General features: G+C 36.1%; 1 protein-coding gene across 2 annotated transcripts in view; it reads right to left on the bottom strand.

Annotated features, from left to right (window-relative positions):
• Window positions 1-14411, bottom strand: part of Zfp91 (ZFP91 zinc finger protein, atypical E3 ubiquitin ligase) — a 32001-nt gene that overhangs the window by 11507 nt on the left and 6083 nt on the right. For both annotated transcript variants that reach the window (XM_085833953.1, XM_021152550.3), the window contains exons 2-4: window positions 13776-13804; window positions 326-532; window positions 57-93 (exon numbers count right to left, since the gene is read on the bottom strand). In XM_085833953.1, the coding sequence (XP_085690079.1) occupies window positions 57-93; window positions 326-532; window positions 13776-13804 (273 nt within the window). The remainder of the gene's footprint in view (window positions 1-56; window positions 94-325; window positions 533-13775; window positions 13805-14411) is intronic.

The raw sequence follows: 14411 nt of genomic DNA, 5'->3' as shown, positions 1-14411 counted from the left end.
AATCATTTGATACAATGAAATATTCAAAGATATTAAGTATGAAATAAACTTTATACCTAATGCCACCGGGAGACTGATGTTCTTCTGGAACATCTAGAAAATTAAAACAAGATTTATTGAGACACTTGCATAGCCAAAGATTTAAATAAACTTACTGTATGAAGCAGTTTTATAAATGGAGACTATCTACAATGTGTCTAGAACAAATTCTACCTACATAACCTCTTCCCCAAAATTAAGACATTTAGGTAAATGTTCTGCATTACATCTAAGATTAAAAAAACAATTAAGTATCTGAAGTAAGCATAATGTATTTGCACCATACCATAATCAAGTTGATCAGTAATTGGTTCTGTCTTGCAGACGAGTTGCAATGAGCCAGTCTTGGACCTAGAGCTCCGAGTATTCTCATTGTCTCGAAGGCGAGAGATAGAGGTCCTGCTACTACTGCGCCAGCTCCGGCTAGCTCTAGTTGTAGTAATGGAAACTTCCTGAGGGAGGACAGAATCATCTTCTTTCTCTTCCTTGGGATCTAGATGAAAACATACAATTCTTTTCAAGATTTTAGTTAACCATTCTTAAAATTCTAATAACTGTAAGCAGCAGCAGTAGCAGAAAAAAAAAATTGGACTAGCCCCCATAGGCATATTTGAATGCTTAGTTATTGTGAAGTAGAGCTATTAGTGTACACCCTTGCTGGGGTAGATGTGGCCTTGGATGAAATGTTTCACTGTGGGGTGGCCTTTGGGGGTTTCAAATGCTCAACCTAGGCCTAGTATTTCTGTCTGTAAATATGGATGTACCACTCTCAGCTCCATTTTTCAGCACCATGTCTGCCTGCATGCCCGTCCCTGCTCACAACGGACTACACCTTTGAACCTGTAAGCAAGCCCCAGGTAAATGCTTCCTTTTATAAGAGTTGCTGTGGTCATTGTTTCATCACATCAATAGTAACTCTAACCAGGACACTTGTGGTAGGCAGCATCCCAGTAATCCATCACTCAGGGTAGAACAGAAGGACCACGAATTGAGACCAGCGAGATTATTTAAAAAAACAAAAACAAGGGCAATCGCCCACCAAAACTGAATGGTCAGTATCTACTGCTGGTGACACCAATACTTTAGTGGCAAGACAAAAAATCAAGTTGGAATAGAACTGGATGCTTTGCTCCCTGATGACTTTATAGGATTGAAATGTACTCTGCACAGTGCTGGAAAAGTTACTAATAGTCTCATCCAGATGTGGACCCTGCATTCTAGGCAGGGCAAGATTTGCTAGGCAAGATATACACATTTCTGTATAATGGCACGACTGTTATTGGGTGATCAACTGGTTTCTGAACTGAATTTGAAGTTCATTCCTTATGAACAAATTTATGCTCAGGAAAAACCTGGTCAAACCCCAAAGCTGGTAGGGAGCCAGTATATGCTCTAAGAAGGGAAACCTGTTACTGTTCTTTTCCTACCCAGACACGTCACATTGCTCTTATTTATGTTTACATTTACCATTTGATGCTTTGATTAGAGAAGCTTCTTTTGATAGTGAGCAGAGACCCTTAACTGACTACAGAGCAAAGAATAAGTGACTGCTTAGTGCTTAGCCCTATCCAGGACATCTATATTATTTACTCCAAGGCTCAGGGAATATTGTGGAAGGAAGGAAAGACTCTTATAAGAGCCACAAGAGGGAAACTGTGCTGTAAAATGCCATGTCCTGAATATGATACAGCTGTGGTCCTTATAAACATCACAGCAATGGGGCCTTCAATGTAAGGTCTCACCTGTCTCTAAGAGGCAGTTAATCTTTGCTGAAAGGGGGCAGTCAGACTGCTTTATGACTTAGCCACTTGGTAAAAAGCCCTGTACCAATGCTAAGTATTAAAGTTCCAAATATCAACAACATCACTTATCCTGATGTTGCTACTCTTAAGTAAAATAAATACTTTTCATTGCCAAACAATGCCTTGTTTCATACAAAATCTAATGCAAAACAGACCCAAGAAATTGATTCATGGAATTCTACCATTAGCTCCAAGTTAAATTAAGAAAGTAGTCTCAGACTGGAGAGATGGCTCAGCAGTTAAGAACACTGACTGGTCTTCTAGAAGTCCTGAGTTCAATTCTCAGCAACCACATGGTGGCTCACAGCCATCTGCAATGGGATCCAATGCCCTCTTCTGATGTGGCTGAAGACAATTACTGTGTACTCATATTGATAAAATAAGTAAATCTTAAAAAAAAAAAAAGTGGTCTCAGAAAGAGACTCAGAACTAGAGTAGCATGATATTTCCACTACAATGTTGCTAAAAATTACTTAAAAGGAATTTCCTAACAGGAATGTCTTTCCTTGATGCTAAATTTACTAAGATTCACACCATGAATTTAAATTCACCTGTACAGTAACCTCTTGGTAAAGCATAGTTCCAGGTTTTAAAACATGTAAATAACAAAATGCTATAATTCATTTATAATGACATCAACATAGCAATGTAATATCATGTCTTATGTATCATACTGGTAACCACACAAGCGTATGGCAAGGCTGCAGTCCAACAAACATGTTACAGTGTTAAAAATGCCAATTCTATTAGATTGTAAGGCCTAAGAATAATCTTTGTAAATAGTGTTTTGTACTCTGAGCCCAGTGGTGGTAGCAAGAGTCTACCTTTTGATAGCATTAAGTCTCCTACTGAAATACCTTTACACTTTGGTTCTAATCTCAAGAATTTTTCATTTCACTCTGACTTTGTCCTTACTAGTCTAGGTAGCGAGTATTTCTGCTGGTAAAAAATTCTCAAAATCCTTTGTAAATCTACCATTTGTGTGTGTGTTGTCATAAGCCATTGATTATGTGTCTATTCTAGAAACTGCTGACTGAGATAGTTTATAACCCACAATCTACACATTTAGTTTCTTTAACAAAAAAAAGAACACTGTCACACACTGCCACAGAAAGCATTATTTTCTTGGACACAACTGAAACCTTCTCAAATGACCAAATTTGTTATTTTTTCTTTTTGCTAAGTAACCTACTCCTCTACTTTTTTTTTTTTAATATATAAGCAGCAAATAGAAGTTAGGCAGCATCTTCTAAGTACTGCTAGAAAACCTCAGCTAAACATAAACATTCTTTGCTTATAAATTCTACTTTTAACTCAATGATAGAAAACAAGCTAAATCATCTGCAACTTTATAACAAAGATGACAGTTTTCTTCCAAGGTTTCCCTAGATTAACTTTGATATCCATTATCTCTTCAAAGCAATCTACACTGCTTAAGAACACAATTTATAATATAAATCTCAAATATTACCTACATCCAATTCCAAAACTATACAACGTTTCTAGTATCTTATTATATCCCATCTCCAGTATGTCAGGTTCCTAGAGCTTCCTAGATATTTCTATGAGAAATGTCACACAGATCTAAAAAAAAAGTAGAAACTTTATTAATTTATTTTCCTAGGCTAGTGATATGTAATTGAGAGTTCTCAATAAAGTTTCTATAGATGTTAAGAAAGCACAAAGCAATAGATTGCTCTTTAAACTGACAGAAATCTCCATTGCTGAAAACAACTCCCACAAATCTTACTGAACATGGAGAAGGTGGGCTAGTGTCTACATAGAACCTTTACTTTTGTTTTATTGTCTTTGGTTTGTGAAGGTACTCTGTAGGCTACCAAAAGAGAAATGTAAACAGCAACTTAGCCACAAAACTACTATCTATAATCTGCCCTGCTTGTAAAATTATGCTAGGGAAATGGTGGCACAAAGCTTATGGGAGTAATTTGATTTGACTTAAGGCCTACTTTGCACGATGAAAACCATATCTAATACTGCTTTGGCAACCAAAACCTGAGACTAGATAGCCCAAAGATCTAGTGTAAAACCAAATTATTACTTTTTTTAAATAAAAAAAGAAAAGAAAGAAAAGAGTTCTAATGATATTCTGCCACAATACAATCACAGATCAGTCCCTCACTCAGCCATCATCAGGGTCTCAGACTCTTCCTGTAGGATATAAAAAGGAATAGAGAGCCACTGCCAGATATTACACAGAGAAACAGAACTTGTAACACACAGCTTTAAATGGGATGTTTTCATCAAATACCTCCCCTCAGAGCTCAGGAAACCCCAAGGAAGAATCTGAAGCAGAAAGAATTTAAAAGCCAGAGGAGATGGAGGACACTGGGAGAACAAAGCCTTCTAAATCAAGTAAACAAAGCTCTTATGAACTCACAGAGATTGAAGCAGTAGCACAGGCCTGACACGGATCTGTACCACATCCTCTGTATATATACTATAGCCTTCAGTTTCGTATTTTATGGGACTCCTGAATGTATGAACGAGTGGGTCTCTGATTGTTGTGACTTCTCTTGGGGCATTTTTACTTCTGTTGGTTTGTCTTGTCTAACTTCCATGTGACGGTTTTTGTTTATTCTTACTTTGTTGTGTTTGACTGTTATCTCTTAGAAGCATGTTCTTTTTTTAATGAGATAGAAAGGGAATGGATTTGGATGGAAGGGGAAGTAGGGAGGAACTGGGAGGAGAAGAGAAGGGGAAACTGTAACCATGAAATATTAGATGAGGAAAGGATCTATTTTTAATGGGGAAAAAATAACTGCCTCACTATAGGCCCAGAAACATACACCAAATGACAATAGTTGCAAATCTTTGAAACAAGGAGCCAAAATAAATCTTTTCCTTTTATATGTTGTTTTCTCAGGCATTTTATCTTAGCAAAGACAAGTCACATGTCAAAATGTGAAAACAGATTTAACCAAGCAAATGTTTATATACAGAAATGGTATAGTATCACTATTCACCAAGGCCAATATGTGTAAATAACCCAATTATCTACCAATCAGCAAACCTTGTACATCTGTACTATGAGTTATTTTGTGCCCACTGTTCAAAATATCTGACAAAAGCAAGGGAGGAAAATTTAAAGATTTCAGTCCATTATGGCAGGAAGGTATGGCAGTAGATGCATGAGGCAGTCTCATAGGATGGACTGAAGAAACAGAGATTGCAGTGAGAACCTGGGACAGGGAAAACTTTTGAAGCCTGTTTCTATTAACCTAATTATACTAGTTGGGCCTCATATAACCCCAAGTCTTCAAAATAGAGAAGCCAGGAACCAAACAAAAACCTGATCCTTAAACATGTGCTATGCAATAGATATTAGACACAAAAGTCATATGTTCTATGATTCTATTTATATGAAATATCCAAAAAAAGGAAAATATAGACGTAGAAAGTAGAAATTACTTTTTTGGATAGGGAATGGAATCCGGGTTGGAGAGAGAAGGAATAATTGCTCTTAGATGGTGTAGTGGTCCTCTTTGGTAATAATGGAAACATCTAAAACTTAAATAGGAATCCACGGTTGTATAATACTTAGTCAATGTTTTAGTACTTTAAAGAACTGTCATAACCATGGCAGCTCATAAAAGAAAGCACTTAATTGGGTCTTGCTGACATTCAGTGGTTTATTTAGTTTATTATTGTCATTATGGAAAGCATGTGTCATGCAGGTAGACAGGGCCACAGAGAGGTAGCTCAGAGTTCTGTATCAGGATGAGCAGGCAGCAGGAAGAGAACCACTGGACTTGGCTTGGCCTTCTGAAACCCCAAAGTCTATCCCAAGTGGCATACTTACTCCAAAAGAACCATACCTACTCCAACAAGGCCACATATCCTAATCCTTTCCAATAGTACTATGAGCCTACGGGGGCCATTTTCATTTCAAACTACCACATATACTGTCAAAGAATTGTATGCTTTACATTTTTTATTACACAATTACCACTTCACTATACAAAGAGAACAGATTTGACAATACATACATTACTATAAATAATTATGAAGAAAGAAGAAAGGAGCCAAGCTTCATCTTATTCAAAGATGGTAATAGCAGGTAGCCAAAGCAGCTAAGACAATTTGACAAAAATGGTTAGTGCTATAAACTCAGACAATGAAATACTATTACCAAGAAGAATATTTTTTCTAATTCTCTTAAGCAAGAGGAAGCTAAATAAAATTCCAGGAATTGCAGCCATTTGGTCATGATGAAATATATTAGATGGGGTAACCCATTATTTGGTCCTGTGCTTCTCAGGCTACCCATTTATCCAATTAAGGCTTAGAAAAGTCAAATACACCTAATACCTGGTTCTTGTTGAAACAGATGTTTGGTTGGGTTAGAAGTACCGTAAAGGTCTTCTCATATCTTAATTTTGTCTTACTGAGAATTAGCAATACCTACCTAGTGTGAGCAATTATTTTTTTCCTTTTCTCTAAATTTAGCTCACATAAACATGCCAAATAATTGTGTCATATCTTTGTATTCTTTTATTTATTTTAATTAGATATTTTATTTACATTTCAAATGTTATTCCCCCTTCCCAGTTTCCTCTATCTTTATATTCTAAGGAAAGAAAAGTAACTAATTTCCTCATGTTCACACATTAAGTTATAGCAGTCGCAATGGAAGAGTACAGAAAAGTCCAAAGTCTAAATCCTCCCTATTGTATGTGTCTGTACCTAAGCACTTAGCAGGAGAGGTCAAGGTAAACTTCCTTCAGATTTGACAATTTACATCTAGACAAGGGCCAAGGCCAAGATTATCTATATAGTGCAGTGACTTAAATAAAAGACCCATAAGAAAATTTACTCCATCAAAGCTAACTTAAGCCGGGCATGGTGGCCCACACTTTTAATCCCAGCACTTGGGAGGCAGAGGCAGGCGGATTGCTGAGTTCGAGGCCAGCTAGGGTTACACAGAGAAACCCTGTCTCGAAAAACCAAAAACCAAAAACCAAAAAAAAAAAAGTTAACTTAATCTAAAGGTGCACATATTTATGTATCAAAACAGAAATAACCTTTTTTGTGAACACAAACCAAGAGAAAATGTGACGGATTTTCAAACTACAATTAATTAAATGACCCATAGTCTTGCCCAAGTTCATTTATTCTACCCTGCTTCCTCAGGCAGGGTTTCTATCAACCTAGGCTAGTCCTAAATTGGGTATGTGTTGTTGAGGATGACCTTGTCTGATCCTTGTATTAACCACTTTCTGAGTGCTGGAATTTAGGTGAGCAATACCATAGTTTAGGGAGCTGGGAAAGTCTTCCAGAATGCAAGGGAAGTTATCAACTGAGATAAATCCCAAGGAAAATGGTTCACTTAAGTTAACCACATTATATGTATTTATACATGTTAACATTTAAATTAGCCTGTTCTATTTTTCTGTTTATTACTATTCAGTTCATAAACTAGCCTATAGAGCATAGATAGAAAATTATAAATTTAATATACTTACACTTTTTTAGGTGATATTAAAAGCTTAGGATAAAACAACCACTGCTTTTGGCTCTCACAGTACTGACATTAGGTAAATTAACTTTGTTTCTTAAAATGCATCAAAGACTGGTTTTGCTTTCTCTTTAAGCAGCAGCTTTTATATTTGTGTTTACTTAATGGTCTCTTTACTGGACAATTAGCTCCATGTTTAATAGATATTCCGGGACTCTAAAGGATAAATAATAGCTAGATGTTAGATCAGCACAAAGAAAGTGTGCATAAATACCCCAAAGAAAGAAGCAAAAAGCCAGATCAAAATGACTTAAGATTTAACAGCACCACCACATTAAAAAGATCCTGGCAGAATTTGGATTTTATCTTAACAATTATGGAAAGAATTCAAGCAGGGTAAGTGGCACAACTGGACTTTTTGGTCCCCCTTTCCTTTGTTTCTTTCTTTGAGATAGGGTATCATATAGCCCAGTTGGCTTGAACTCTCTAGATAGTTAAGGTGGATCTGAACTCCTGATCCTCCTGCCTCTGCCTCTCAAGTGCTGGATTATCACACCTGACTTCAGATTTGCATGTTTATACAGAATCAGGGCTTCATGGCACTCTTGTAATCCTAATATTTAGTAGTCTAAGGCAGAAAGAAAGATGCCATAAATTTGAGGTCAGCCTAGGCTGAGACCTTGTCTCAAAAAAAAAAAAAATTATTTAATTGAAGACTTAGGTTTGGGGACAGTGGGGGGTGGAGTGGGCACAGAATGATCATATTCTTTTGTATATTTTATGAAATTCTCAATAAAAATTATTTTTTAAGAGCAGAATAAGGACATTAGCAATGAAATAGACGATAATGAACAGCTTGTGAAAGCATTAACATTGGAGGTGTAAAAAATCTACAAAGTCAGAGAATTCTGGTGATGAATTATACTATATTGTAAATGTTATATAACTGAGATCTTATTATTTTTGTAGTGGTACTTTCCCTTTTACAAAGCTACCCTAGGTTGTCATGTCTTGTCTAGCTTGTCTAGCTTCCATCTACAAGCAAGAGAACCTATAACTGAATAACAGCTGCTCTATACGCCAGATGGCCCTTTCCGAAGTTATGATCTCACAAATGCCCAGTGAGTCCAAACAACAATTACTCATCCATCTCAGAAAAATATCAAATCATTCATTTTTAAGACACTACATTTAGTGTGATTTCTTATGTAATGCAATACAGCAATTTTAAATTATCTTACGTCTCAGTGGGGAAAGGAGCTCTACAATCACATCCAAGTCACTGATACACTCTTCCAATTCCAAGAGCACAGATGGGATTAAAAAGGTATCAGCATTAATGAAGGCTTTAGAGTGTTCAGGGGACTTGTTAAACTGGATACATACATATTTTGTTAAGCTAGCTTTTAAAAAAATCTCTAAAGTGACTATGAAGGAATAAAAGTGGCTTAATCACAAAGCCAAAGGAACACACAAACAGCCAATGCAGCCACATTTCAATAACATTTTATGGGACTAAATCCAGACAGTGATAAAAGACTCAGAAAGCCAAATAAGGCAGTAAGGCAAATAAGAAACACGTTTTAAAGCACACCAGAGAGGTTAAATAATTGGAGTTACACTGCCATTTCTCAAAATCAGAGTGTAGGGGAAGAAAGAAAAGAACATGTTTTCAAAGTAGTTTGACACTGGTCTGTTTAGGTACATGCCTATAACCCCAGCACCTGGGAGTAGGAGATGGGAGGATTTTGTTTTATTTTTAGGCTAGTCTGGGCAAAAACAGAAAAGAGATTCTATCTCGAAGAAGTTTTGATCATAGAGATCCCATGTGTTTTTATTATTTATGAGAAATAACCCCCCCCCAAGATATGCAAGACGGTGTCTATTTAAAGACAATGAACTATTTTTCGGAAAAGCCACATCCACCTCACTCTTTTTTTAGGACAAGGCCTAAAACTAAACAGTGCCAGCTGGGTTCAAACCAACATTCTCCTGCCTGCTGGGACTACTGTGTATGCCACTAGGTTTGCATCTAACTCCTATCTTCAAAAGCTTCCTGCCCCACATTATTCTTGAGAGAAAATAAAGACCAATTCATTCACACACTTCTACTTTGCATTTTAGTAGTTTAGGGGAAAAAAAAGAAAATAAAAGGAAAAGCAATGAGAGTCCTGTTTTTAACCTACAACTAAAAAAAAAAAAAGTAAAATAAGAGTATACAGTATTTAAGAATATCTAGTAATTGTCCTTGTATGCTAATTAAAAGACTGAGACTAGTAGTTTCTGGGTAGCTTTAGGACAGTAAACATTAAATATTAAGGTGTGATTGAATATTTGAAACTTCACTTCACCTGCAGGAAGTCCAGGGCTAAGTTGGCTAACCACTAATAACCAGTGATTAAATCAACCATTTCACTCAGTAAAGCTTCCAGAAAAACTCAAAAAGCCTGGACTGAGTGAACACAGGTTCCTGGAAGGTGGTCCATCAAGGCAGAAAGGATATGGATGCTCTTTACCTTTTCAGCTGATACTCCTTGCCCTATGCTTCTAAATCCTTTCATATTTCCTTTATATTCTGTTTTTCAAGTCCCATGAACCACTCTAGCAGATTTGTTGGTTCAATGTAGAAACTGGTGTTGGTAGAAAGCACTAGTAGAAAAACCAGGGACTTGAAATTGGCAATGGAAGTGGTTAACAATTCTGTGGGAGCAACTTGTGAAATAGGATGATACTACCCCCAGGTAGGTGATACTGGAACAGGGTATCAAACTGACGTCAACTAGAGCAGTGGTTCTCAACCTATGGGTCAAGACCCTACAGGTGTCAAATGAGCCTTTCATACGGGTTGCATATTAGATTATCTTGCATGTCAAACATTTATATTATAATTCATAACCATATCAAAATTAGTCATAAAGTAGCAACAAGAATCCTTTTATGGTGTGTGGGGGCCACCACAATATGAGGAACTGTATTACACAGTTGCCCTATTAGGAAGGTTGAGAACCAATTAAGCAGAGGAACCCCACTTACTGTCTTACATAGAAAAGACTGGCTGTTTGGCATGTAGAAAGAACAAATCTCTACAAACTGGTGCTATTTGTCCTGTTTTGAGAATTTAAGATAAAGAGTTTGTTAGTCCTACATTTTAAGAACGAGAAATTTGAAGAAAATTAAGAAAACTAAATAAACAATTTACAAAAAAGTAAAGCAAAACAACACCCCCTACAAACCCATCCAAAAACCAAAAACCTTTATTTACACAGTTCTGCAGACAGGTAAGTCTAGTCCCACATCATGTATGGGGGATATGGCAAAAGCAAAAAGAGGTAAACAACTGTAAGCTAAGAAATGCATAACTACTTTAGAAGTTATTTCAGTGTGTGCATACAAACACAGCATCAGGAGATTGGGACAGTCTCACTCTGGAGCCCAAACTGCCTTCAAACTCTAAAGTCTCCTGCCTCAGCTTCCCAAGTCTGAGGATTATAGACCTTTCCTACCACATCTAGTTATGAAGTTAATTCTCAGTATTAATATGCTTGTGTTATAGTGCTCAGTTGTTTGCCTGAACACCAATCTAGATCAGTTGAAGGACTTTAAGTCTTAATTTTTGGGAAGAAGTTCAATCTCAAGACTGTATTAGAAACCCCAAGTTTCCAGTCTACAGTTTAGATTAAAAACTCTAAAACCAACAACTACCTGAATTTCTACTGGACTGGTTAACCCTGAATTTCTCAAAATTCATTTTTAACTGGCAAGTAACTCTACTTAGTGGTGTAGTAAATGTAGTAAAAGTAATTTAACCTTGTCTCAGCATCTATTTCAAATGTATAATTAGCTTAATAGTTAACAGAGGTAAGGCTCATTCAACCATCAATTTCCACACCCCATCATGACCCCCCAAAACAGGGTTGCTCTATGTAGCCCTGGCTGTTTTGGGACTCACTCTGTAGACCAGACTGGCCTTGAATTCAGTTCCACCTATTTTTGCTTCCTAAAATCTTGGACTAAAGGTGTGTGAACCACCATTGCCTGGCAACTTTTAATATCGTACCCAAAATGCCTTGTGGCTATGAATAAAATCTCCAGAGATGTCTCTGAAAGCCTGCAGTCCCATGAACTTCTAGGTTACTTCTACCAGTTGCTGCGTCTACTCTCCTTGCCTGCTAACACTGTGTGGGACCTTTATCTATGCCACTACCAATGTGGGAGTACTAAACCTTTCCCAATGGTGGCTTTCTGCAGCAGAAGGAAGCAAATCCACTCTGCAAGAAATACTTGCAGGTGCATCGCCTATTGCTGCTCTTCTGTCGCAGCATTTGGTGACTGCCAACTAAGCTCCAGAAAATTGGAAGTTACATTCAAAACACACACAAAGTGTGTTTTGTTTATACTATAAAGCTTCAATTTAGCAAATTAACATAATTGCCAGTTCACTGATTTTACCATTTTTTGTGTGAGCACGTAAAATGACTTTAGCAATTTTGAAAGGTCTATTACATTGTTACGTACTGTGTGCTAAAGTACAGTACAAGAAAACACTGAAATGCACTTTGTAAACAAAACTTGTACCGTATCTTCAACAGCTCCCCAACCTCTTAGTCTCTGATAAACATTCTTCTATTATTTCTATAACAGTAATTTACAACTCATGTAACATTAACGTAACACAGCATTTGTCCTTCTATGCCAAGTGCATTTCACTTAATGTTCTCTATCTACTTACATCTGCAAATGACAGTTTCTTTTTTGTTAAAGGCTGTGGGTATTAAATTTAGGTTCTGTTGTTCTTGTTTGCTGGAGACAAGGTTTTACATTCGTAGCTGAGGCTGAACTGGAATTTTGTGGTAATCCTTCTAAGATATCTGAGTGCTTGGATTTACAAGTATAAGCCATATGCCCACCTAGAAACACTAAACAAAACCCCCACGGTTATAAATACTGATAACACACACAATGAAATTGTCAACTCAAACTATTATCAAGAAGAATGATTAAGTGTAAGGACCTAGAAAAAAAGAATGCTGCACTCCTGACAGAAATGTAAATTAGCATGCCAATTTGAAAAATAGGGAGTTCCTCCCTCAAAAGACTAAATACAGTAGAGGAAAACAGCCCAACCAAGAAATAATAAATTGTTACACTATAAGTTACCAAGTTTGGGAGATGAATTGGTTACTTCTTTGTCATAGTTCTTCTTCAAGCTTCTTTCTTTGATTCTTGTAATGTAAAGCGAATTACTGTGTAATTTTTGGATGGCAGGGTTCTTATGTTACTACTTATATAGATAGCAACAGATAATACAATAAAGAAAAGAAAGTTTAGAAAGCGTTAAAAAGGCAAAGTTATGAACAGTCATATAAACAAAGTAAACGATCATCAGTTGAGGACCAATGAAGCCAGCGGGCGAACAGAAGTCAAGTTTCCTCTTTTAAGACGCACTGACATTAGACTAATGAAGACATAGAGGAGATGGGAATTTGAACATACCCAAACCCAGGGTGAAGTTTTCAGCTTTTTCCAACAGCACAGTAACCCATCATGCTAGCAATTCCAGATTAAAATACTCAAGCAAAAATCATCTCCATAAGTAGTCCGAAATTTTCTTTAAGATAACTCTTTTCTGATCTGATAGAAACCAACTTCTTAAATCAAAAACAAAAGCAAACAAAACTTCTTTTAGTAAAAACTACTGTAGTTCTCATTATCAAGCTACATTTTCCCTGGGTAGTAAGATCTCCAAAGTGATTTCTGAATAAGGAACAGACCTTCCACATATGGCAGATATTAACACCTTCCAAACAGTAACAAGAACCTTGCTAGACAAAACCAACAAAACCAAAACAACCCCCCAAAGATACCTATCATGTCTCTATATAATACTTTTACCTGGTATTTGAGATATTAGCTTTATATTCCAAGAATCAGAGAAAAGAAACTCAAGGAAGAAATTTGACAAAAGTCACCAATTCAAGTTATTGATTCCTAATCACACTGCCATTCTTTCAAATATAAAAACCAAAGTTTTAGATGTGATTTAAACAATTGCAAAGCATACTTCATAAAGAAAACTTCATTTAAGTTACAGAAATATAAAATGTCATATATTTATATGCACAAATATAACATGCATACAGGCACTAAACTATTCAAGTTAAAATCTTAGCACACTTTCCGCACTCTTCTACTAGTTCACCAGTTACTTTACTATTATTATATACAATTTTTGTTACTTCTTTTAAAACTTAGAGTGGCCTGTAAATTAGAACCTATTACTGATTTTCTAAATTCGAAGACACTGTATTGTTCAAATCTGCTTGCTGTCCTCTAAATAGATTTTAACTTCTCCAATAGGCCTACTCCATAAAGTCCCTTCTGAATGGAAGAACACTGAATAATCAGGCTTAAGTGTAGTGCCCTTTCTGTTAGACTACAAAGCAACCAATGAATCTTACCTTTATCGGTTGTTATTTTTTCTATACACCTGAAAGAAAAAAAAGTCATGTTAAATGAATAATTTTGTACATCTCCTTTAAGCACAAGTATTTATTTTAGATTCATCTCCAGAATAATAAAGCATCTATAATATGTTGTTCAAAGCAAAGCCTAACTTTCAGTAGTGGTAGAAATACCCTATCTATACTATTCCATGTGGTTGCTGATCACTTGAAATAGCTACTGTAACCAAGGAACTCAAAATTTTTAATGTTGATTAACGTAATCTTACAGAGTGGCCACTAAAAACAACAGTAAAGAAACAGAATTATCTTCTGTAATAGTTGCTTTTAAACATTAAAAAAAAAAGGGAAAATGTTGCTAATTTTATTAAAAGTGGTTATGAAAGAAAATGAATATGCTTATTTTATACAAGTATAGTAAGAAAGACTGAAATGACATCTGAGACATGCTACCAAGTAGGTATAGTAAAATGTCAGTAACTCTCACTCACTGCTGAATAATGAGGTTTTGTTACACCACTTCCTTTACTTTGTATTTATTGAACAATCTCCCTAAAAAGATTCAATGAATTTTAAGAGTCCTCAAAATTGATCACCAAATCCAACAAACCTCTAAAAAGGCAATCTATACAT

This window comes from Mus caroli, unplaced genomic scaffold, assembly GCF_978045245.1.
Source record: "Mus caroli unplaced genomic scaffold, Mus_caroli_1 scaffold_20, whole genome shotgun sequence".
Taxonomy (NCBI): domain Eukaryota; kingdom Metazoa; phylum Chordata; class Mammalia; order Rodentia; family Muridae; genus Mus; species Mus caroli.
The sequence above is the reverse complement of the archived record's forward strand: the minus strand, read 5'-3'. Positions and strand labels throughout refer to the sequence as shown.